The sequence below is a fragment of the Peromyscus maniculatus genome, chromosome X (assembly GCF_049852395.1).
Source record: "Peromyscus maniculatus bairdii isolate BWxNUB_F1_BW_parent chromosome X, HU_Pman_BW_mat_3.1, whole genome shotgun sequence".
NCBI lineage: Eukaryota > Metazoa > Chordata > Mammalia > Rodentia > Cricetidae > Peromyscus > Peromyscus maniculatus.
Genome location: NC_134875.1, coordinates 116,669,440 through 116,696,044, shown reverse-complemented (window position 1 = coordinate 116,696,044; position 26,605 = coordinate 116,669,440). Strand labels below are relative to the sequence as shown.

At 42.6% G+C, this 26,605-nt stretch overlaps 1 protein-coding gene across 3 annotated transcripts; it reads right to left on the bottom strand.

The window, feature by feature from the left end:
- Positions 1–1,370: 1,370 nt before the first annotated feature.
- Asb11 (ankyrin repeat and SOCS box containing 11) lies at positions 1,371–26,277 on the bottom strand. 3 transcript variants are annotated; one of them, XM_006973200.4, is made up of 7 exons: positions 26,053–26,277; positions 16,456–16,535; positions 11,196–11,303; positions 7,631–7,781; positions 5,305–5,439; positions 4,052–4,243; positions 1,371–1,923 (listed from the first exon to the last, which is right to left on the bottom strand). In XM_006973200.4, exons 1-7 carry the CDS (start codon positions 26,231–26,233, stop codon positions 1,796–1,798), a joined length of 975 nt encoding a protein of 324 aa, XP_006973262.1. In that variant the 5' UTR covers positions 26,234–26,277; the 3' UTR covers positions 1,371–1,795. The 3 variants fall into 3 exon arrangements, with proteins under 3 accessions (XP_006973262.1, XP_006973263.1, XP_076418784.1); XM_006973201.4 differs by lacking the exon at positions 26,053–26,277 and adding an exon at positions 25,027–25,306; XM_076562669.1 differs by lacking the exon at positions 26,053–26,277 and adding an exon at positions 20,783–20,942.
- Between the last annotated feature and the right edge of the window lie 328 nt (positions 26,278–26,605).

Sequence of the window (26,605 nt, the reverse complement as noted above, 5' to 3'; positions counted from 1 at the left end):
TGATTTTTGCAAAAAACAAAATAGGGGGAGGGGTTTCTTTAGCATTTCAGTCCACGATTAACAGTATCCTAACAGGCAAAGTGTTCTCTCACTGTCAACATAGAATGAACTGCTGCTGGAGGTCAACTTGGGCTTTAATTTGCATTAGCACTTACATGCATAGTAGTCCAAGTTGTTGACCTCATGACTTTAAAAAGTAACTCTAAAAAAGTAAAATGGCCCTTCTTGGAAGACTAAAGAAAGACATCCAGCCACAGTTGTAAAAAGTCTCTTGATGTCCTTTTTTTAGTTCTTTATATATTCTTAATACTAGCCTTCTACCAGATGTATAATTGGTCAAGATTTTTTCCCATTCTGTAGTCTGCCATTTTGCTGGAATGAAGGTGTCCCTTGGTACTTTTTAGTTTTATGATGTCATATTTATTAATTATTGGTTCTAAAGACTGTGCTATCAGGATCTGTTCAGAAAGTAACTTTCTGTGCTAATGAGTTAAAATGTTTTTCCTACTTCCTCCTCTATCAGGTTCAGTGTATCTGATTTAATGTTGAAATCCTTGATCCATTTGGAGTTGAGTTTCCTGCAGGGTGATAAGTATGGATCTATTTGCATTCTTCTATGTGCAGCCATCCAGTCTGACCAGCACCATTTGTTGAAGATGTTGTTTTTTGGCCTCTTTGTCAAAAGTCATGTGGCTGTAAGAATGTGGGCTTAAATTCTATTCCAATGATGGATGTGCCTGGTGTTTACACCCATGCTGTTTTTGTTGCTACATTTATATAGTATATCTTGAAATCAGTGATACCTCCAGGAGAGTTTTTATAGCATGTTTAAATTCTGGGGATCCTATGGCTTTATATATATATACACATACATACATATACATTTAAAGCTGGGCAGAGGTGGCGCATGCCTTTAATCCTAGCACTCAGGAGGCAGAGCTAGGTGCATCTCTGTGAGTTCGAGGCCAGCGTGGTCTAAAAAACTGAAAAAAAAAACTTTTTGATATCAGAAGTAATGAGTGATTGATTTCAACCTTTGGATGAGTTAATCTCTTCAAAAATCTTTCTTATTCACAAAGACTGAAGTCACCTGAAGCCCCATTTAACTGTGATATTTCCAAAGTACTTAGTTGTTTTCTTAAAGAGTTATTTATTTTTATTTTATGTGTGCAGGAGTTTTGCCTGCATATTGTCTATGTGCCATGTGCATGTAGTGCCTGTGGTGGCCAGAAGGGGGCATCAGATCCTCTGGAACTGGAGTTACATGTGGGTTCCGGAACCAAACCAAGTCTTCCACGAGAGCAGCATCTTAACTCCTGAGCCATCTCTCCAGCCCTCCTTAGTTATATATTTTAAAAAATTAAGAGAAATCAAAACCCTACAGAAATTTATTTTAGGAAAACAACAAACTAATAAAATGTATTGGGCAAGGACCAAATCAAGAGCATTTCTTACATACTTAAGGTTTATTTAATATTATCTACCTGTGTCTATACAATATTCAGGATGCTGAACACAGCCCCAGGTACTGGAGGGTCCTGAATCATCTGAAAATAGCCTTTTATCCCCCCCCCCCATTTCAGTTTCATTTTAAGCATATTAACAAGCGTTAAAAACTAAAAAGGTTTCTGGATGCCTGTTGGCAACCATTAAACTAGGAGTTTGCTCCCCCCAAGTGATTGGGTTTATAGAAGATTTACTCTAATTGGGTGAGCTGATGTTTAGGACAGTGAGTCAAGCCACTGAGAGTGTATACTAAGCACCCTACAGCAGGCAACAACCTACGCATTTCCAACTATTGGTGTAAGAGAAATTTCTCCAGCGGTTCTGGAAGGCCTAGCTGGCAGACGGCTTGATGACATGGACGACGGCCCAGGCACTTCCGGACACACAGGCGGCAGAGCTGAGAAAGAGCAGGCGGACCTGGGAGATGGAATAAAAATAGCATGAACCTCCCAGTGGGGTGGAAACTGTAAGTTTAGTTGAATGGCATAGGAATTACCAAATAATGGTAAATGGTACAAGCAGAGGATTCTGCGATGCCCTTTTGTAGAGGATGTCCTTTAAGTTTATCCTTCAACAGTGACCGCATTATTGAACAATGAGCTATCCACCGGCTAGGAAAGAAGTGGGGATCCACACAGTGCTTCTCACTCACTTTTATTGCCTGTGCTAATGGAAGTGATAGGCTGGATGAAGTGAAAAGCACTGGGGTGCAGGGCCCTAAGACAGAGCTTCAGCACAGAGGACCAGCTGAAGAGAGGGTGGGAGCAAGAAGTGTTACCTCTGTGGTTACACAGTCAGTGCAAGGAGCTGGACCGAGGGCCAAGGAGTCCTCGAAGTCCAGCCGGGGCCTCCCAGTACTAACTCCCTGTGTGGTAGACCTGGCTCCCACCTCCCACCCGGAAGGGCTCTCTGTTCTTGCAAGGGTTCCACCTCAATAAATATGTAGAAAGGACTCTACTTTAACCCCATTGTTCCCTGAATTTCGGTCTCAGCGAATCTACTTCTAAAGGGACACTTTACATTATGCCATTATTTCTTTGCTTGTCCATCAGCAAAGACTTCCTCAAGTGGATCTAGTTACTTACTGGCTTATACAGATCCTCACTGTAAGTAAAGTCTACTGTAACGGCATTATGAAAAATATGAAAAAGAGCAGTTTACATATGCAAACAGCCAGATGATACTCAAGATCGATGGGGACAAGGAACATGAGACAGAGAGCTATTCAAAGAACCACTCACCTTTAGTTAAAATGCTGGGGATTGAGAATGGAAAAGATCCCTACCCAGTGTCCCTCAAATCTGGGGCAAGCCTTCCATCAGAAACTAAGTAGCTAAGCGTATGGAGAACATATTAAAACAACGAACTGTTCAGTTCTCTCGGTGAAGCTCAAAAACAATGTTTGTGTTTATGAAGTTTGAGGACAGAGGAGCTTGTTGATAAGGAATGCAATTAAACCAAAGGGCTGAAAACACTCCCAATTGGGGGTGGGAAGGGGGGTGCTGAAGAAGAAAAGAAAAATGTAAAATGTACAAATTGTTACCAACTATGTTCTTAGCGAACAGTTGGAAAAGTACTTCCCAAACTAGGATCTAGTAAGGCAGGACACTACCCTCCAAGTGGCATTTCAAATAAAAGAGCATCTATCAATGGCCTAGACATCAGGACTAATATAGATCGGTGCAAATTAAAGTGTGGGAGCTTGCTAAATATACAGAGTTTAGGACCCCACTTGGACCGCCTTGATCAAAACCTGTATTTTAATAAGCTCCCCCCCCCCGATGATTTGTTTACACAGTAGGTTTTTTTTAAGCACTGACAGAAACTGTTTCCAAAACAATAAACCAGCCATTTCATTGGGCAGGATAGAGGCCCTGGGAGCAGTTTCCGGAAACAGGAGACCCCTTTCTATGTACATCGTTTCGGGAGAACTGGATTCAGGTCTTTCTGGGATCAAGTGGCTTGCTTAGCATCTTAGTGCTTCCTCCTAGTAAGTGTGTGATCTTCTGGAAGCCAGTTCCTCTATGCTTCACTTTTCTCATTCATAGCTAGAACAGTGTGAGTTTCTATCAACTTCTCAGCACTTTTAAGAATTCAGTGAGGTTAGTCATCTGCTAAGACGGCCATGGTGCTACTGGGTGATTTGGTCTTATGAGACCACAAGCTATATACTTGACCATTATTGATGGCCCTTGTGCAGCATGTGCCTTTATTTCTGATTTACCCACGAACTGCCTCTCAGTGTTACAAAGACCTTGGACTTATTCAATTGTGTGCTTTTCCTATGATAAATGTGGCTCTTGAATCATTTCTGGGTGAAAACAAGGTTGTCGGATTGTTTTCTTGTAGTAGAAAATAAAATGCAACAGTAAATACAGAGTGTAAAAGAAAAGTCCTAGGAAACACTGCAGTGAATCCAGGGCTTGTCCCTTCCCACAATACCATCCCCAACTACAAGAGAAAAGGAAAAATGGGGACTAGTCTAGAGATGAGACCACAGTATGCTTAGGGAGGAGAAGCAAATCCCCTATCAGGCCTGTCTTACCTTCATGGAGTAGGAGCGCCTGCTCCACACTGCTTTTGGGAGCAGCAAGATCAAGGGCGATTTTGCCCTGAGAGTTTCTGAGTTTCAGGTTAGCGCCATACTCAGTGAGCAGGTTGATGACCTCCACACTAGACTGCCTAGCAGCAGCATGCAGTGGGGTATCCAGCCACCGGCCATGGTCAACACTGGCTCCTTAATAAAACAGATGACCACAGTCAAAGCTGAGAGGGAATGTAAGACACAATGAACTATTGTCTATAAAAACATCTCAAATACTCTGGCATATTTAACCAACCTGTGAGACTATGTGACTGAAGCCTAGAACCTCAGCAATGCCTGTGAAGTCTATTCCAAAACAGATTGGAGAAAAGTGAAGTTAGGTGTTTGCACACATACACACACACACACACACACACACACACACACACACACACAATCGTAACATACAAAACAAAATATTTGAAATTCTTGTTACATGGATATTTGGAGGCTTTTAGGCAACACAGAAAGAAATTTGTTTGGCATTTATATTATGGGAGACTCAAAAAAGATTTCTAAAATCAACATAAAATAGTAAATGAAAGAATAAAATAAGTAATATAAAACATTTGGAGGTCAAATTTCTCAAGTAAAGATTCTTACTATACCTTACATGTTTATATCAGTAGCTAAATGTCTTAAAAGACTGCTTTAGCAGGAGAGAAGTCAGTCTGCTGCAAACGGCCACCACATTCCATACTCAGTTTCCCTTTGGAAAAGCATCGTCTTGTGAGTCTCAGCTGACATATCCTGAGTGAAACCTAATGACTGCAGAGTAAACTGAAATCTAGCCCTCAGCCCATCAGTAGCCTATACTGCTATCACAATCAACCGATTGGTTCAGAGATGGCCATGCATGCAACTCAAGGAGAGCCAATAGTCCTTCTTGTTACAAGCCCAAGTGTTTGTGGCAGCCATACTGCCACCACCAGGGAGAAGCATACTAGCCATATAAGGCCAGCATCAATGAAAGCAGAGCTGAGAGATAAATACTTGTTTCTCTAGATGAGTTGTGCATTTAGCTTTCAGGTATCCAATACAATAAGAATCTTATCTAGCCTGAGAAGAACGCTAACTTTAAAGCTATTTTTTAAAAAGCCAAGAGGGGAATCTGTGGTTAGTATGTAAAATGAATAGAAAAATCTCTTAATAATAAAAAAATGAAAAAAAAAAGCCTAGCAGCTTCATCTCATTAAAACTGTTCTAATAATTACCTAGTTCTAGAAGCTTCTTCACACAGTCGACTTTCTCGTAGGTACAGGCCACATACAGAGGAGTTCCTAGCTGAGGAAGCTCTTGCTCAATGTTAGCATTATTCGCCAGCAGAATCTCCATACATTCTCTGTGACCTGGTGGAATACAAAATAACCTCACTTGACCACTGTGGTGGCACACGCCTTTAATCCCAGAACTCAGGAGGCAGAGGCAGGCGGACCTCTGTGAGTTTGTGGCTAGCCTGGTCTACAGAACAACTTCCAGGACAGCCAAGGCTACACAAAGAAATGCTGTTTCAAAAAAAAAAAAAAAAAGACAACCTCATTCAAACAGGGACAAGGTGAATATGCACAGAATTTCAGGATTGCTTTCTAGAATGGGCTTTTGAAATAACAGATATTTGGGGCACTAGAGAGATGGCACAGCAGTTAAAACTCTTGCTGCTGCTCTTCCAGAGGACCTGGGTTCAATTCCCAGCACCACATGGTGGCTCGCAACTATTTGTAACTCCAGTCTCAGGGAAATGATGCCCTCGTCTAGCCTCTGAGGGCACTGCATGCACATGGCACACAAACACACACAGGCAAAACACCCATGTGCACAAAATAAATAAATAAAAATCTTTAAAAAGAAGCAATAGATATCCTCCCTATATTAGAAGAAAAACACTTAAGTTTTTGGAATCATAAGCAGAAATCTGCAAAACAAAACGATGAAAATGTTTCTTCCAGGGAACTTTTTTTTTTCAGTCCTGGGGTAACTTCAGTGAAACTCAAGACTCTAAGGAACATAGCTGACCTCACTCTCTATCATGAAACCACCACTTTACAAATGGATGGCTATAAGAAGGAGAGGGATAAATGGCCTTTGTTATTACCAGCACTTAAACCAAAGCTCAGTCCTATTCCCAAGCTCGATCCTATTCCCTCTCCATTACTAAACTCTCAATCTCTTCTTCATCCACCCCTGTAAAAGAGAACCTGTGCTGGGGGATGTCTTTCTGTACACTGTGAATGTATGTTGTTCCCATTGGTTAATAAATAAGCTGTTTGACCTATGGCAAGGCAGCTTAGAAGCAGGTGGGAAATCGAAGGAGAGAGACAGGAAAGAGAAAGGCAGAGTCTGGAGAGATGCCACCCTGCCACCCAAAGAACAACACACCAGCAGACCAGTAAACCATGGAACATGGGTTAATTCAAGATAAAAGAGCTAGCTAGCGAGAGGCCTGCCATAGACCATACGGTTTGTAAATAATATTAAGCCCCTGAGTGAATATTTTATAAGTGGCTACAGGACTGTGGGGCTGGGTGGGACCAGAGAAACCTTCTAACTACAATCCTGCAATTTTATTTGGTTAGACTGGAAGACACAGATGAGAATGAATCCAAACCTTCAGGTACAGAATATACTCAAATGAATTTACAAATTCTCTGGCTAGGGAGAACTCCATAAGTAAGCATTCTCTGTAGAGACTTTGTTCAATGACAGGATAAACATGATTAATTTGAAGTATATCAATTAATCCTTCATGAAGGAATGCTTCTGTGTTGCTGATGAAAGTTTGATGATAGTTTTGAATGTTCCTCAAAAGTTGTACCCTGAATGCCAGGTGGTGGTGGTGGCGGCGGCGGCGGCGGCGGCGGCGGCGGCGGCGGCGGCGGCGGCGGCGGCGGCAGCGCATGCCTTTAATCCCAGCACTTGGGAGGGAGAGCCAGGCGGATCTCTGTGAGTTCGAAGCCAGCCTGGTCTACAGAGTGAGTTCCAGGGAAGGCGCAAAGCTACACAGAGAAACCCTGTCTTGAAAAAAAAAAAAAAAAAAAAAAAGTTGTAACCTGAGGTTGGAAGGATGGTTCAGTGGTTAAGAGCACCTGCTGATCTTGTAGAGGATTCAGGTTGAGTTTCAAGCACCCATACTATAGCTCACAACAGCCTATAACTTCAGTGCCAGAGAGATACATACATACATGCAGACAAAGCACACATATACACAAAATTAAAATGTGCTTTTTTTAAAGCTGTTATCATTAATTAATTTAGCCAACCTTTTCTTTAGAGATAATCAGAACCAAAGCGTGCCTGGTAAATACATGGTAGCTGGTAAATATTTATTTCTGAATAATTCTTATCTCTTTCAATTTTTTGGCAGAACAAAAACTGAGCCTATTTTGAGTTAAACATAAACAGCCTTAAGAAGTTAAGTGTACAAGCCCAGATGTGGTGGCACATGCCTGTAGGTGAAAACATCTGGATCAACACTAGACCTTGAGTCATGCAAACTTCAATCAACCCACCGCCACTGGCTGTGCCCTGGAGTGGTTTACTTACCTCTCTTCACTGCTTCATGGATCGGTGAAGCCAGGTGGACCTCAAGCTGGACCTTGGCTCCAAACTCCAAGAGCATACTGACACACGCAGCGCTGCCACTGCAGCAGGCATTGAAGAGCGGAGTGGCCCCATGAATTGTCAGTCCATTGACCTAGTATCGGCAAAGCAAAACTCACAGAATTCACTCACTCATCGTCATGTCACCAAGTGTGTATTCCTATGTGTGCGCCTGGAGAAATTCCCCCACAATGCCGAAGGACTGAGAGCATTCCATATCTGTGGTGGTTTGAAAGAAAATGGCCCCCAAATGGAGGGGCCCTATTAGGAGGTATGGCCTTGTTGGATGAAGTGTGTCACTGTGGGCGTGGACTTTGAGTTCTCCTATGCTGAAGCTACTCCCACTGTCACAGACCACTTCCTGTTGCCTGCAAGCTATAGGACTCATCTACCTCTGCAGCTCCATGTCTGCTTGCACACTGCCATCCCACCATGATGATAATGAACTGAACCCCAGAACTGGAAGTGAGCCACCCCAATTAAATGTTTTCCCTCATAAGAGGTGCTGTGGTCATGGTGACCCTTCACATCAACAGAAACCCTAACTAAGACAAAAGTCAGTACCAGGGATTGGAGTATTGCAGTGATAGGCTGTTTTTGTTTGGAGAAATATGGACTTTGGGAGTTTGGATTAGGAAAGTAGTGGAATGCTTTAAGTGATGCTTAATTGGACATACAAGTAGGAACATGGGAGACAGTGGTACTGAGTTTGATTTGATAAACTGTGGGGAGCTGGCTCAAGAAGTTTCAGAGAAGAATTTTAGTGTGTTGCCTCGTGATCATTCTTGTGATATTTTGGTAAAGAATGTGGCTTCTTTTTGCCCTTGTCTGAAGAATCTGCCTGATGCTAAAGTGGAGAGATTTGGATTAATTCCATTGGCAGAGAAAAATCTCAAAACATCCTAGTATAGACTCTGTCATGTGGTAACTCTAATGAAGATTTATAATGAAAAGAAATGTAAAATGTAAAAATGAAAGAAAATGTAAAATTTGAAGAGCAAAGGTATGGAGTTAAGTGCAATGGAGTTAAGTGTGTTCAAAGAGATAGATTAAGAAATGGAATAAATGGAATGGTGATCTCAGGACAAGACCCACCCAGATAAGTTTCCAATTTGTGAAAAGGAATTAAAGAAAAGCTTAGAGCTAGGTGTGGTGTACATGCTTTTAATCCCAGCACTTGAGAGGCAGAGGCTGGCAAATCTCTGAATTTGAGGCCAGCCTGGTCTATAGAGCAAGTTCAAGGATAGCCAAGCTTAGGCAGTGAAGGAAAACAGAAAGCTGGTTAAGATGTAATTGAATGAGGGGGGGCATGTTCCAGCTCCAGTAAGCAGCAGAACTTGGCAGCTTTGACCATGTGGTTCTGGAGTTAAGGATAGAAAAAAGGGTCTATGGAAATTTCCCCTGCAACTAAGGAAAGCCACTGAGGCCAACCATGTGTCTTGGGTGCCCCTGAATGAAGGCCTAAAGAGGCCATTGCGTGAAGCTGTGAGGTTGAAGCCTGGATTGCCTGCCAAGGAATGCTGCTAGCAGGAATGGAACCAGCCTAAGAGAAAGAAGTGTGTTGCAGTCAACAAAGCTGAAAGCATTGAAGATCTGAAGAGTGCTTTGACATCAGACATGGAGATGCAGAATTCAGAGTTTGCCCAGCTGGTTTTTAGTCTTGCCTTGGTCCAATATTTCCTCACTATGCTCCTTTCTCTATGTTTTGGAACAGTTATGTATATCCTGTGCCATTATATGTTGGAAGCATGTGATTTGCTTTTTTTATTTTGATGTTACAGGGGATTACAGTTAAGAGATTGCATGAATCTCAGAAGAGACTTTGAACTTTAGACTTTTAATTAACTTTGAGACTGTTATAGACTATGGGGACTTTTGAAGTTGGACTGAATGCATTTTTGCATTGTGATATAGCTTTAAGTCTTTGGGAGCCAGGGCGTGGAATGTGGTGGTTTGAATGAAAATGGCCCCCAAAGGGAGTGGCACTATTAGTGGCCTTGTTGGAGTAGGTGTGGTCTTTTTGGAGGAAGTGTGTCACTGTGGGGGTGGGCTTTGAGGTCTTCTATGCTCACGTTACTCCTGGTGTCACAGATCACTTCTTGTTGCCTGCGGATCAAGATGTAGGAGGACCCTCAGCTCCTTCTCTAGCACCATGTCTGCCTGCATGCCACCATGTCCTGCCATGATGATAATGGACTGAACCTCTGAAACTGTAAGCCAGCCCCAATTAAATGTTTTCCTTTATAAGAGTTGCTGTGGTCATGGTGTCTATTCACAGCAATAGAAACCCTCACTAAGACACTACCTTTATGAAAATTTAAAAACTCATAGCATCATTGACAGATCAAGTGAGTTATTCTATGTGAAATACTTAAAATATTACCTTCTGATCTGATTTACTATTTTTTTTCCGCTTAGTTCATGTCAGTGAACATTTTCTGAGCTTCTTACTAGTTGCCAATGTTTTAGTTTTTTGGGTTTGTGTGTGTGTGTGTGTGTGTGTGTGTGTGTGTGTGTGTATGTGTGTGTGTGTGTATTGCTGTTTTCCCTGAATGTGTACATGTGAACTACATGTGTGCCTAGTGTTTATGGAGATTAGAAAACCAGATACCCTGGTTGTTTTACAAGATTTTATTTAAGATTTTTTAAAAGATTTATTTTATTTTAATTATGTGTATAGTGGAGGGGGGCAGTGGGTACAGATATCCACAGTGGCCAGTAGAGGGTGTAGGGTCCTCTGGAGCTGGAAGTTACAGGCAGCAACGAGCTGCTCAATGTGGGTACTAGGAATCAAACTTCTGGTCCTCTGGAAGAGAAGCTAATGCTCTTAACCACTGAACCATCTCTACAGTCCCAAGATTATCTTGATTACCTTATTTGAGGTGGGAAGACCTGCCCACTGTGGGTGGAACCATTCCCTTGATAAGGGATCCTAGACTTCATAAGAGTGGACAAAGTAATGTGAGTACTAATGTACAGTGCATTCTTCACGCTCTTCCTCTGCATTTGGACGTACTGTGGCCAGCTGCTTCAATTCCTGACACAGAGACTTCTCCGCCAGCCATAACAGACTATAACCTTGAACTGTGAGCAAAATAAACCCTTTCTCTTTTAAGTTGCGTTTATCAAAGTGTTTTATCATAACAATAGGCAAGAAACTAAAGCAGTTCATAATGTGTTTTATCCTTAAACCTCATTTACTTTAGTAATGTAAACTAAAATGATGGTTGACACATTGAATTGAGCAACTTTCACTGTCTGTTGAAATTTGTGATATTTGTTATATTTTATGACAAAAATGTTTTTTTAATGAACACATCTGAATATTCATATTTGGGTTATATAGGCTGAAAAGAGAAGAGTAACTCAAAAGATGAAATACAGACACGAATGGGGCCAGACCTTCACGTTGCTCAATGAGTAAGCACTCTGGAAGGTAACGCCTCCCTAGGTGTTTCAGCCCATGGACCTGGGCAGACAAAGCCAACTAGGCTGGGGAAGTACTCACTTGTGCACCATTTTCCAGCAAGGCCTTAGCACAGGCCACATGACCCCCAAGGCAAGCCTCATGGAGAGAGGAGACCCGGTTAATTGTCACAAGATTCACATTGACACCCTGCAGTTGGGAGAGAAGACAATTAGGTGCTGCATCAGTCCCAGCAAAGCAAGAATGCTGTTCAACAGGTTTCTGTTTTAGACAACTGGGTGTGGACAGCGATACCAGTGCCAAATACAACAGAGCAGAAGCCAAGACCATGCCATTCTAAACACAGCACCGGGGGCTGGAGAGACGGTCCAGAATTTAAGAGTGAGCATGGCTCTTACAGAGAACCCAAGCTTGGTTCCCAACACCCGCATCAGGCTGCTCACAGCTGCCTATAACACCAGCTTCTGGGGAATCTGGTGTCTCTGGCTTCCTAGGACATCTGCATTCAGAGAGAGAGAGAGAGAGAGAGAGAGAGAGAGAGAGAGAGAGAGAGAGAGAGAGAGAGAGAGAGAGAGAGAAAAGAATAAAAATAAATCTTTAAACATAACATGGAGCCTCAGAATCATCTGTTCTGGTTTAGGCAATGTGCTAGGACATGGGTCTTTGAAGTTTATGGCCCGATCCTCTCTCCTCCATGGGTCTACTGGGAAGGAAGAAATTTAAATAAACAAACAAAATGCAAGAAGAATGTCATGCTATAGGAAGCATGTTGAAATTTCAGCTGGGAACATGAAATATTCTGAAAGTCTGATTTAGGGAAGGAGAAAAAAAATCACCAGACATTTAATCCCAGCACTCCAGAGGCAGAGGCAGGCAGATCTCTGTGAGTTCGAGGCCAGCCTGGCTATTTAGGAAGACCATATCTAAAAAATATTAAATAAAATTAAAAGATTGTTTTAGGGTAAATTTCTTTTTGTTTTTTTAAGAGAGGAAATGTTTGATCTGCATACCTATTGTTGTATACTATGTACAGTATAATACACACACAGAGTGCTATAGAAATTTCTCTGCTGAAGGAGTATTGAGAAAAAAAAGTTTAAGAACAGTTAGGAATCATCCTCTCATTTTTCCTTTATCTTATCCATATATGGTTTCCTTTTAGGAAATGAATACTTGATATTCGGTGATAATAGAAAAGAGAAAAGGAAAAGCAAATGAAGGAAAAGGAAAAACTGAGAAAGGAATGGGAAAGAAAATGACTTAAAATAGTCTAGTCCACGAGGTGGCAGTATTGTACAAGAAACACACAGTTCCAAACTCAGCCTCTCGGCAATGGAGCAGTGACATCAAGCAGGCCTGAAGGTCAGTGGTTCTCACCCTTCCTTATGCTGGACCCTTTAATACAGTACCTCACGTCGTGGTGAGCCCAGCCATAACATTATTTTCATTCCTACTTCATAACTGTAATTTTGTTACTGTTATGAATCATAATATAAATATCTGATACGCAAGATACGTGATATGTGACTCCTGTTATCCGTAGCTTAGGGGGCCAGCCTCCAGCTACCAGTACCCTGTAAAAGAGCGATTTGACCCTCAAGGGGTTGTGACCCACAGGCTGAGAACAGTTGATCTAGATTGGATCTTCCTTATTGGGCATGAGAACATAGACATACAGAAAATGCAAATTATTCATAAGAATTGAGGTTCCTCAGCTGTTGGTGACAATATGACAACCTAGAAGGTCCTGAATGAATGAATGCTTTACTTGCATTTTCTCAAGGTTGTTGAATGTTTTACTCACATTTAGCATGTGACCTAAATGTAAAGCAAGTTTTAAACGTAGATTATATGGGCCAGCAAGACAGTTCAATGGGTAAAAAGACTTGCCACACACACAATAAATAAATCAAATTTTCTTTTCAAAAGTGGACTACAGGTGGCTGGAGAGTTGGCTCAGTGGTTAAAGCACTTGATGCTCTTCTAGAGGACCCAAGTTCAGTTCCCAGCACCCACGTCAGATTGCTCACAACTGCCTGTGACTCCGGATTCAAGGCCTCCAATGCCTCCTTCTGGGTTCCAAGGGCACTAAGACACACATGGCACACACACACACACACACACACACACACACACACACACACACACACACACTAAATCTTAAGTAGTAGTCGCTATATTTTTGACTAGTGCAAAGAGAAAAGAATTGATACTGCAGCAAGACAAAGTTCTTTTATGTAATGCCCCTATACCCTTAATCACACTACTAAAATAACAAGTTTGTAGAGTAGTGGTGATAGTATTACAGACCTAGTTGGGCCTGCCGGTGCTTGACTAGAACCCCAGCCCTTGGGAAGCAGAGGCACAAAGATTATGAGTTTGAGGCCAGCCTCTACCAATTTCTAGTCCAGACAACATGAGACTCTGTCTCAAAGAGCAAAGAAACAAACAAAATGGCAATAGAATCAGATGAAATGTAACATGCTTAAAAATGAACAAGTTAGCCGGGCAGTGGTGGCACACGCCTTTAATCCCAGCACTCGGGAGGCAGAGCCAGGTGGATCTCTGTGAGTTCGAGGCCAGCCTGGACTACGAAGTGAGTTCCAGGAAAGGCGCAAAGCTACATAAGAGAAACCCTGTCTCGAAAAAAACAAAAAAATAAAATAAAATAAAAATAAAAAAATAAACAAGTCGGGTGGTGGTGGTGCACGCCTTTGATTCCAGTACTAGCACTCCAGAGGCAGAGGCAGGTGGATCTCTTCAAGGTCAGCCTGGTCTACAGAGTGAGATCCAGGACAGCCAGGGCTACACAGAGAAACCCTGTCTTGAAAAACCAAATAAATAAACAAACAAGAGTTCTCTATGGTAGGACACTTGCTTAGCACATGCAGGACCTGGGGGCCATCATCAGAGCCTAAGAAGAAGGTCCTGAGGAGAGGAGAAGTCGGCAGTAGAGAACTGCCTAGCATGTGCGGCCCTGAGTTCCCTCAGAAACACAACTTGAGGGAAAAATAAATCAGTGACAAGATCACATACAAAGTCCAGGACTACTAATAGTTCTGTTCTCCTTTTGCCGATATTTGCATTTTCATACTATTTTGGAAGCGCTGGAGATCAAATGGAGAGCCTTGATGATGATGATGATGATGATGATGATGATGATGATGATGATGATTTTTTTTTTTTTAAGAACTGACACGGCTGTGAAACCGGGGATGTGACTGAATTGGTAAAGTGCTTGCCTAGCTTGCATGAAACCCTGGTTTTTTTCCTTGCTCCTCAGGCCAGCACAGGTTGGGTGAGGTACGTGCTTTTAATTCCAGAACATGGGAGGTGTGAGCAGGAAGATTAGAAGTTCAAGGTCATCTTGTGCTCCAGCTAGAAAGCTGGAGACTAGCCTGGGATATAGGAGACTATGTCTCAAAACAAGAGGTCATCGAGATGGGTCTGCAGGTAAGGACAATTGCTGCCAAGTCTGATGGACCTAAGTTGATCCCCAGTACCCATACGACAGAAGAGAACCATTAACACAAAGTTGTCTGCTGAATGCTCACCATGGAGTGCCCCCCTCCACCCCTATACATACACACAGAAATAAATAAATATTTGGGGGAAAAAATTTAAAAGCAAAACCAAACAAAAGTAATAAATCACTGAAAAGGGAGGGGCACACACAAAATGTCACTATCCCAGCTGTTTCAATTCAAAGGAGGAAGAAGGTTAGGTAATAGAGAGGACATGGGAAAGAAAGCACAGTGACTCACTTCCTCTGCTCACATGTAGAGTCCAAAACAAATAAAGCAGATGGAGGGTACACTTTCATTTATTTCATAAATCTTCACTCGGATGTTTATTCAACATGCAGGGGGGATACAGTCACCAATACAAATACAGTGCCGTTAATAGCTAAGACTTTCCTAAATCTCCCCTAAGGCCTAAGATATATCTGATTATTAACCTATTTAAGAGCCTACTCTTGAAATATGCATTGTTGTAGTGGGCAACCTCTCCATCGGTACCCTGTGATGCCCAGTTCCTAACGCTGCCTCAGTTGGATAATGCTTTCTTGAATGTGAGCAGCACTTACTTACATCAAATGAGTGCAGTATGGTAGGAAGAGAATTGATGTCACTTCAAAGATTAGACTTAAAAAAAAATGAAGGGATACCGGGCGGTGGTGGCGCACGCCTTTAATCCCAGCACTCGGGAGGCAGAGGCAGGCGGATCTCTGTGAGTTCGAGGCCAGCCTGGGCTACCAAGTGAGTCCCAGGAAAGGCGCAAAGCTACACAGAGAAACCCTGTCTCAAAAAACCAAAAAAAAAAAAAAAAAAAAAAAAAAAAAAAATGAAGGGGCTGGGGAGCTGGGTCAGCAATGAAGAGCTCTGGCTGCTCTTCCGGAGGACCCAGGGTTCAGTCCCAGCACCCACGTGGTAGCACACAACTGTCTGTAACTCTAGTCCCAAAAAATCATGCGCCCTCTTCTGGCTCCTGAGGGCATTGCATGCACATAGTCCACAGGCATGCATGCAGGTAAAATACCCATACATATATTTTTTTTTTTTTTTGGTTTTCTGAGACGGGGTTTCTCTGTGTAGCTTTGCGCCTTCCCTGGAACTCGCTTTGGAGACCAGGCTGGCCTCGAACTCACAGAGATCCGCCTGCCTCTGCCTCCTGAGTGCTGGGATTAAAGGTGTGCGCCAAATTTTTTTAAAAGGTGTTTTGTTTTTTGTTTTTTTTTTTTTAAATGTGACTTCCTTCTTAGGCACCCTCTCTGGAGAAAGTCAGCCGCTACCTCATTACACAGCCCAGTGGTGAAGCCCCCGTGACTGTGTGTAAAAACAGATCTCCCCTCCCCCCACCATGAATCATCACATGACCCTACTGCCACTTCACTGCCTGGAAGCTGCACCCCAAACCCCTAGAAACTTCAAGAATCCAAGTGTTTTTGTTGATAGGAGTCACCATGCTTTGCGGTGATTCATAGCGTGTCAATAGCCTATGAATGCAATCTCAAGACTGATGGCACTAATGCACACTGGAAGAACATGAGGTGAGTTAGCATAACATAAATTTGGGGATCCCCTTCATGTCCTTTAGAGGGAAACTTCTTGTCAGGGAGAGGAGCACCCAAAAAGGAAAGGAGGAGAAGTGGGCAGAAAATGCAACAGCTCCTAGCAAAAGCAGAATCAAGAGGAACACAGTGTGTGGGGGCGGGGATAGGGGTGGGGTGGAGACAGAGATGCCTGGAATGGCAGGGACCTGAGCACAGCTATGGCCAGAGCTAATTAGAAAGATTCTAGATTAGAGCAGGAGCACAGAGGACGGAGTCCGGTTTACTTACTTGTGCAATTAAAGTTTTAAGAGCCAGTAAACGCCCCTGCGCTGCAGCCTCGTGGAGTGGGGATCGGTCAGCCCAGCAGTCTGAAACACAAATCAAGCTCCTGGTCAAGGTCAGGAGACTTCTTCCTGCCACTGTTCCTGCTGCCCACCCACTGCGGGCCTTAAAGGAAGAGAAGAAACCCAACCCGCACCACGCATCCGGAATTGCTGGATACAGGAAGCTGGGCACCGTGGTTCATGCTGCCTTTCCATGGGCAGTTTTAACAAGGAATACTTTTTTTTTTTCAAATAAACAAAGCCGAGGGCTTGACTCTGATAACTCTAAGGTCAAGTGAAGGACTAAATGGACCAATTAGGCTTTGTTTGTTTTTATTTTCCATAATTGCATCTCACCTCCATTCATATCCCCCCAAATTCAAAACCTGTGCGCTACAGAGTAAACACAAAGAAATATGAGAAAAGAGGGCCAGAATATGGCTCAGTGGAAGATCATTTGGCAAAGCCCTGAGTTAGAAAGAAAAAGAAGGGAAGGAGGGAGAGAGGGACAGAGGAAGGAAGGAAGGAAGGAAGGAAGGAAGGAAGGGAGGGAGGGAGGGAGGGAGGGAGGGAGGGAGGGAGGGAGGGAGGGAGGGAGGGAAGAAGGAAGGAAGGAAGGAAGGAAGGAAGGAAGGAAGGAAGGAAGGAAGGAAGGAAGGAAGGAAGGAAGGAAGGAAGGAAGGAAATGCTTTCCTGAATTACTTAGGTGATCTGATTCTTTTGATAATAATATCTATGTATTCTGTGTATTTTAATATAAAATACCCTTTCAGATGATGTGATCCCCCCAAATTTACCCTAGAAAGTTGTCTACATGGGGCCAGTAGATCCAGGCTGCCTGAGCTCAAGTCCTACTTCGACCACTCTCTGCCAAAAGCAGTGTATTGCAGAAAGCATTTGAACCTCAATTCCCTTATCTGTAAACCAGAGATATAGTAATTTATTTGGCAGGGCTCTCAGAAGGCCAATCAAGTATATCCACAGAGTCGGGTGCTCAAGGCCACTTGTGATTGATTAATAATTAGACATTGCAGGGCAGCTCTCTGAGGGGCAGGCTCCAAACTGTTTTAAGAATGCATTTATTTTTTCTGTAATTGTTTCTCTACCACTGAGGCTGATCAGCTTCAATGGACATTTGAGAAGTAACCATAGATTCCAATGGACAATAATTTGTTTTGGAAGCAGCCCTGCTCCGGTTTGCAAAATCTGTGCAGTTTTAAAAGTGTGGCTATCCTCTTTCCATACTGAATAGAATGCAATACACTTTGGGTTTCTTTAATGCAAAGGGTCCTTCTGATTAATGTCTGCTAAGTGATCCCGATGGTGGCCAGAGATCAAGTTTCCTATTGTCCACAAACTTGTTAAAAATAAAATCCCACCGGAAATGGAAGTAGGTAAATTTGAACTCCTACAAGCCTCGCCTCAAGGAATAGTGCTGTTTTCCAATGTATGAGATGGGAAGCTGTGAGCATTTCAATAAGCCTCCTATCGACAGTACTCTTCAGGTTACAAAAATGAAGAGTGCTACAATGTACAGGGGTGGAGTGATACTGGAGCAATTGGTATGAAAATGTGATTTTCAAACTATGTAGACATAAAAGTGTACTTAGACAGACAGTGTAGTTGTGCCCTGAGAAAATATAAACCAGGGCTCTTTGAAGGAGTAGCTGACCCCAGGCTGGAGGGGTGTGTGTGTACTCTAACAGAAAGGAAGGATGAGGAAAGACAGAAAATGTCAAAAAGATAGTGATTCAGGGGCTTCTTGTAGTCAAATATGGGACAATTTGCACATGGAAATAAGCAATGAGAGTAAGAAAATACATTCTATCAAACCAGGAACCTATAAGTCCTTGCTGATATAAGTAAGACATCAATATGGATAATGTGCTTCTTCCTAAAAGATACTAACTAAAGACAAATGTAGAAGAAATAACAGGATCAGGTTCACATTATCACTATATTAATAATAAAGGGAATGTGCATAATTTTATACTAGAGAAATGTAGAAACAATCTTGACCAGCCCAGGTCTTCAAAGGAAAACACAAGCATTGATAAAAAACAAGTTGGCACCGGGTGCCATCTGATTGAATGCAATGAGCCACAAGACATGGTATGAGAGGGAACACAGTGTGAAGGACACTCTATCCCCCTGCCTGAGTCTACTCATGCCCTCAAAGCAGAGCCTGACTCTTCAGAGCAAACTGTGCAGCAGCTTCCACCAAGGGGCAGTCTGTAAAGGACCTGGCCCAGAGCCAGTTGCAGAAGAGCTGGGGGAATCTTTCCTAGACCGAAGCGGAATGTGGAAGGCAAGACCTTGAGTGGGATCCCTTTGCTTGAAAAGATATTATTGGAGTGGTTAGCTAAACATGAATGGAGGGCTTTGGCAGGAGACTAGGAATTCTTTGTATGGATCTTGTAGCTTTTCTGTTCAAATTAATTCCAGAAAATAATTTTTAACCGAAAGGAAAAAAAAAAAAAAACCAAAGGGATAAAAAATGGTCTGTCATCTCGTACTCCTGCTATGAATGCGAAATGCTTTTATAACAAAGAAAAAAAACATAAAAGGGTTTGATATAAACAAACATATGCTGTGTTTTATCTCCATTTACTTCTGAGTTGGTTCAAAGCTGGTGAGTGTGACGGTTTACTTCAAAGGGAAGTGTTTCTCGCTGTGCCACACTTTTCCCACTCAGGCTTTCCAAGACCAGCTACAATTGAGGTGAACTGCCTTTGGAGAAGAACGGAACCTTTGTAAGATTGAAGGTGTGAGAGAAGCAGTCAAGTTGGGAAGAAGTATACCGGTTGGTTCTTTTTTTTTTTTTTTTTTTTTTTTTTTCCGAGACAGGATTTTTCTGTGTAGCTTTGCACCTTTCCTGGAACTCACTCTGTAGACCAGGCTGGCTTCAAACTCACAGAGATCCACCTGGCTCTGCCTCCCAAGTGCTGGGATTAAAGGCATGCGCTACCACTACCTGGCCCTGTTGGTTCTTAAGGACATCCAAATTAACACATTCAGAGAAGTTTCCCAAAAAGCAAAAAATGATATTCTATAGCAAAGTTGAGCCCAGAGCACTCCATACCAGTAAAACAGAAGAAAAATAATAATGGACATAAAGGGGACAATGAACTTTTAAGTCAAATTTAACCAATAATTTTTTTTTAATTTGTTTTACATATAGGTTACATCTTGTGGACCTTGCTTGGCTAGCCACCAAGACAATGAAAAGTGAATTTTAAGACCTGGCTCATTTAGCATTCTTTACTGCATCCTTGTTTTCATTTACTGAATACTGTAGCATTCCATACCATGTCTGAAAATAAATACTAGCTACCAATCAAGGCTGCTAATGGAATTGTTAAGCTAGAGGACAAGGCCCAGCCGGTGAGCAGAATATTTCTGAATCTCCTTGAACATCTCCTTGCATTTCATCTCCAGTCCCCTTCTCATACATCTCCATCTCAGTCCTTGGCAGCTCTGCTTCAGATACACTGGACATGAACACGGGCCCCGGGATTTTCAGGAGTCTTGACCCACACTGGCAGTCCAGCAGCCCGGGCAACAGAAGCAGCAAGTCTTCAGCGTGCCTTTGGCATTCTGTTGTTCTAATGCTAGCTAGTCAGCCCCGGGTGCCCAAAGAACTACAGGTTAAACATTTATTTCTACTCTGAAGATCAAAACTTTAGAAAGAATTTTAGAACGCTCCAAAATCCAAAACTTCTGGAGTGCTGACACAATACTGCCATGCATAGAAAATTCCATCCCATGAACTCAGATGCATGCCCCCAATTTTTTTAAATGTTACATGAAATTTCATGTATGAATTTAGTATTTAATCTAGGGGGTCCCCCCCCCAAGATATCAAATATTCTGAATTCTGGGAGGAAAAAATAATAATCTGAAATCTAAAACTTCTGATTCCAAGCACTTCATGTAAGGGAGACTCAGCCTAGAGTGTTAACCTGGTCAAACATAAAAACAAGACAAGCAGCCACTTACTCCTAAAAGTTCTAGCTTAGGATGTCAACAGGAACTGGATGTATAATTCCCAAAACTTGCCTCTGTGCAGGCTCTGATGATCACTTTCCCTGTGAGAAGCAAGAACCTTAAGCACATCCGTTAGCCAACTCTAGACTTTCTAAACTTTCCGTTATTTATCAGGCCCATTAGACCCAAACCCTAGGCAGCATTTGGATAAACCACGCAAGACTAGTGAAAACAGCCCTAACCAAAGAAGCGTGCACCGTGGGGTTGGTTCTGTTTCTGTCAAGGAAGAAGGAAGGCGCACTCACCTTCGGTGTCAGGAGTCAAAAGTAAACTGAGGAGGGGTAGGGGCTGACGGGAACTGGGCATGGTAGGAGCTAGACTGACACTCGCCTCTCACACTTCCTGTCGGCCCTGCTTATGTTCACTAAGCCCCGGTGGACGTCTCTGTACTCGGGTCTTTAAAATGACTCCACCCCCCCTCCTGAACTTGCACCACGCATCTCCCCCGGCTCCCAGCAGAGAACATGGCTCTCTCTGCTCCATCAAGCAGCTGGAGGTCCAAGAGACAGCATGTTCTTCCCAGGCCTCCCACCTCTTTTCTCCCAGGTGCTTTGAAGATGAAAAGAAGCAAGGGGGACATGGCCCCTGACTCCCAGTTCCCTGGAAGAGGCCGTCCGTCCCACTCACCAGGTCTCAGCCTGTCACAGGCTGAGCTAGCATTCATAGTACTCTCCTACCCTGACTTTTGAAATGAAAATTAGGGCACCAAAATTGGTTTTGAAAAAAAAAAAAAGGATTTGGTATACTTCGGCCAAAAAGAGGAAAGGAAAAAAACAAAACAAAGCAAAACCCTCCTTTTTGACTTTCCCGGTAGCCATCTTACAATTCACAGAAAGGATGGGACAAAGGCCAGGAAACAGGAACATTTAGCTGTGGGTAAGAGCTCCATGTAGTCTCCCCCCAGGAGATGAGCTTTTGCCTTTCTAATACCATAGTCACCGATGAAGTCCCTCATCACGGAATTTCTTGGCGGGGGTGGGGTTGAGGGAGGCGGGGCACCTTTCAGTGTCATAGGCTTTGCTGTTAAATGCTGCAGCGGTCTCTCTGGGCACGTGACCCCTGAACCAACAGGCCTGCTCCTCAGCGGCTTGCTTACCCATTGACAGTTGCTTACCTGCTCCAGAGTCTCCTTAGCAGCGCCCCCCAACTCTCGCTCATGATTCTGAGGTCACCTGGGTATGCCTGTGGTGCCCCCTGCCACTGCACCAAGAAAAAGGCACTGGTGATTGCCTTGGGTCTCTTCCTCACTTCCTCTCTACTTTGCGACTCCAGCTCCATGGCCCATCCCCAGGTTGTACAGCACAACAGGACAATTCACTCCAACATCTGCCTAAGCAGATTCTTTCCCTTACCTGCCCCTTGCCGAAAGCCCCATGACCTCCAGGAAAGACGGGGAGAGTGTTGCTTTATGCATACGAATACCCCAAAATGAATGACAACCATTTTACTCCCATTAAAAAGCTCTCATGGCTAGTAAGCACTAGAACAAAAGGCTTGCGGACTTCAGAACAGACCTTGCTCTGTTTTTAAGAACTATTGTCCTCTAAATTCTGCCTCTCCTTGTGCTATACTCACTTGCAGCGGGGCCCTTTGGCATCAGGTAATTCCTGGTGAGAGTGTGAAATGGGTGCTGGGATATAGGCAGCTAAGCTAGAAACGTTCTGGCCCAGCACGCAGGAAGCCCTGGCACTGTAGAAAGCAGGGGAAGTGGAGCATGCTGTACTCTACAGAAAGAAGCCTAAGGAAGGATCAGAAGTTCAAGGTCATCCTCGGGTACACAAGAGAGTTTGAAGACAGCATCAGATTGAGACTGTCTCAGGAAAAGAAAAAAGTTTGAGATGGTCATGGTGGTGTGTATACCTGTAATCCCAGCGCTCAGGAAGCTAGCAGATCTCTGTGAGTTCAAGGCCAGCCTGGTCTACATAGTAAGTTCCAAGCCAGCCAGAGCTGCATAGTGAGACCCTGTAAAAAGATGTGCAATAAATCTGTTGTATTCCCAACTGGAAATAAAATCACTCTCCAGGAAATAACCTTTTCTGTTTTGATGACTGTCTCCTACAAAGGACCTGGAAGGGTCTTCACACAACTATGTTCCTGAATCTGCCACAGCGAAGGGTGCCTTGTTTTTATTCTTGTTCCCAACACAGGATCTCATACCCTTCTTAGTTGCAAATTGGAGCAAATTGTAAAAAATTAAGGATTAAAGTTATTTGGCAAATTCAGAATTTTTCCATTGCTTTCAGTAAATATGTAACCAAGCTCTCCAAGTACATGAATACTTAAATAGGACTCAATCATTCCCTTCCAAGATACTCTATTTTTACTTCCTTGGCATCCTGCCTGGGTCACAGGACTGCAAATATATTATGAAGATAGTTTACAAATATGTGCGTGCCTGATGAGGTGTATGGAAAATGTTCAAGCATGTTTTCATTTCCTCCTTCACATCTTCTTTCACGCTGTGATTTGTAGCTCTGGTTCTCAGAGTCTGAATAAAATTCACGACAACCCCCCCCAAATTATTGATTTAATAACAAAATCCATTCAGATGGAATATGTTGAAGTTCCAGGAATTCAAAATAAAATTCAATAATTCTGTTACATTTTTGTTTCAAGGATTTTACCTTGTCAAATTTCAACAACAATGTGAGATGATTCTAGAAGACCACCTGTTTACAATATTTGGTCCACATGGTGTTCAATCTTTGTTCAAGCATTAAAACCATAGGAAGCACATCTGTGGCGTTTATGAAAGACAACAAAAGTCATGCATCTCATTTCTGAATCAAAATAATGATAAGAACTTAGAATTAATGAGATTTAAAGAACATGGGGTTCGCTGGGAAAAACCTTAATGAAAATTCCGGTATATCTAAAATGTTATAATATAATGGGGTTAAATGAATATTCACTAGAACATCCAGTTCTGATCAGAAGCTGAAGTTTGGTCAGAGACCTGTATTAAGAAGGCTCCTTTGAACCCATTAGGGGCCAGAGAGCTGAGCTACAGGTTACGTGTGGAGGCAGAACCTTTGCCAGGAACTCGTTGTCCCTATTTGGAAATAGTCAGCAGGCACCGGAGATATTAACCACTCAGAGGACAGACAGGCCAAGGTTTCAGGAAATAAAGACGGAACTAACTAAGGCAAAAGGTTAGGTAGGTGCTGGGACAGAAGAGGAACAAAGGCAGAATACTGAAATGGAATGGACAGGAGTCATTGAAGGGCTGGCTCTCCAGTAAAAATCAGTCCCTTGGGAACAAAACCTAATGATTTGGAATGTAGCACTTAGAAAATGAACTAATGTTTTAGTCTTCCCTTCAAATTGTTTCTTTTTTCTTTTTTAAGAGAAGATTCTATTATTCTACAAGCTCACATCTGCAACTGTAAAATGTTCCAACTTCTAAATCCCTCACCCACTTTTATGGCTACAGCTTTGGCAGAAAACATGGCCAGAATTCAGGTTAAACAATTTCTCCTCTTTATTTGTGTTTTCATTTGGTGCAAATATGTCTGCATACTAGAGCTGAGCAATTCTGCCTTGAGCAGAGAGTCTTTCTAAGTCAATTCACTAACTTACTGAGGAACTGTCATATATTTTTCCAAACAAACCTTAGTCTGACAGAGGAACCACAAAGATGATTTCTGGTGTGAGAATAACACTGTCACAAAAAACCTTTTTTGTCTTGTTTTGTTTTTTCAAGGCAGGGTTTCACTAGGTGGCTATGGCTGTCCTGGAACACACTCTGTAGACCAGGCTGGCCTCCAATTCACAGAGACCCACCTGCCTCTGCCTCCCAAGTGCTGCAATTTATGGCATGCACCACTATTCCTGGCTCACAAAATTCTGCTGCTTTACATATGTAACTAAATAATGTCAAAATAAAAACAATGATTAGAATCATGCAAAAAAAAAAGCCCCACTGTTTTGGGCATGTTAACTGCCAGTTTATTATAGAAAGACATATCAAATCTGAGTGCACTATCATACATGTGAGAGGTATAAGGACACACATGTACATAGACAAATACACACACACACACACACACAAAAAAAAAAAAATAAACAAACTAGCCTCACAACCACCTCTTTTTAACAGTATCTGAAAATGGGCACCATCCCAGCAGCCTGAACAGGATGGCTGCACTAGAGAGTGAATGAGTCTCTTAAGGAGATTTCAAAATTTGGCTCCAGATTAAAATCCAAAGCATGTTTACACAGGTTCTGAGTCTTCTAACACCCTTAGAAGTACACTTCACTGAGGACCAGGAAGACAGGAGTCATGCACAGGAACGACTGGAGAAAATCTTTTACCCACTCTGTCGCTACTATCCCTGTTAGATTTTTGTCTAATAGAAATCATATCAAAACAGAACGTCAAATGCTAGCAAGTCCCTGCCCAAATTCATAAGTCAAAAATACCTTCCTAAATCACACTTCATTTGAAACTAAAAAGAAGCATTCATGTTTTTCCACCAAAGTTACATACCTCCCTGGAATGTGTGACAAATATAATCCCCAAAAGAAATCTCTTTCCACAGTCCAGGCCTTCTGATGCTTTCTTCACCCGCTAGTTGAAGCATTCTGATGCTTTGTCTTAGAGTTCTTGTGTCTTTGTGTAAAACCACTGATGCCTAGCGGTTTCCAAGTTGTCTAGTGCATTGAAATCACAAAGCATGTCTATTTTGAAAGAGAATCTTGGATGCAAACTGAAACAGACACCAACTAAAGCATGATGCAATCCAGGAACCCCTGTGAACACTAAAAATACATACAGCAACTCGGAACAGTGTTTATGACTAAAGCTGCCGCCTCCTCATCGCCATAGTCCTCTTCCATGAAGGGGCAATCCCAGCAATGAGGGCATATCTGCTTCAGTTACTTCTGCAGTATCTCACCACAATTAAGGCTAATTGTTTCTGGAAAGGGATGTAGACCAGCCTCTGCAAAGCACGAGACTATAAGATGTTTTATGTTCTACCCAAACCTTAGTAATATTATATTGTGATGATAAGCTCCACTTTCCGGGGCTTTCTGTGGAGTCAGTGGTACACAGATGGGTTTAGTGACGTTTTCCTGTGAGAAATGGCCAATCAATTCCATTTGCAAAGGACACCACAATATGTATACATACAGCATGCCACACTGACTGCTTTTCAATCAAATTAACTGGTCATTTAAATTCCCAAGGAAACTTAGTCTTACTACAATGCTCTTGTTTATTAGTTTGACTGTAACAACTCTTTTGGTTAGTAGTCTCTCAAGATAGCCTTTATAACCCACTATTCTGTTTACTTCTTAAATAATAATTGGGACTAGAAAATAAAGTTGAAGAACCTTCAGAAATTGCTGCAGAAAACATCATTTGCTACTTCTACTTCCAGTGACAGGTACACTTGAAGACTACACACTCAGCACAAAAGTACAGGGAACGCTTACCTTCAAAAAACACTATTCATCTGATTTTTCAGGCAGGACCTTTTGAGGTGTTGGGAATAAATTCAAGTGTTTTTACCTGAGAGTCCACCATAGATCTCTTCTGCTATCCTAGCTGCCTCTTTTCTGTTTCCTTTGACGATATAGAAATGGGTTAGGAGAGCCAAGAAAACTTTAATTAAAAGCTTGAAGAAGAAAAACGTGGCAAACATTGTCAGAAAAATGTTTTTAAAGCCAAAGAAAGCAGGATCATCCTCCATGTTGGCTTCTGCTCGGCACGGGTTCCCAGGGCTGCAAATTTTTCCTGAGTTATAATTGGCATCATATGACATCTATTTTAAACCGCCTAGCACTCAGTGCTCCTGTTACCAAGAACTCTGTAGGTTCTAATCCAACTCTGATGTGACTGGCTCTGTTGATATTTGTGGCAATGTTAAACAACTTCCTTCTAGTAAGAAACACTCCTGGAGAGATGGCTCAGCAATTAAGAGCACTGGGTTCGACTCCCAGCACATGGCTGCTCAAGACCATCTGTAACCCCCGTTGCAGTAGAGCCGATGGTCTCCTCTGGCCTTTGTAGGCACGAGGCATGCACACGGTACACATACAGACATGGAGGCAAAGCACCCACA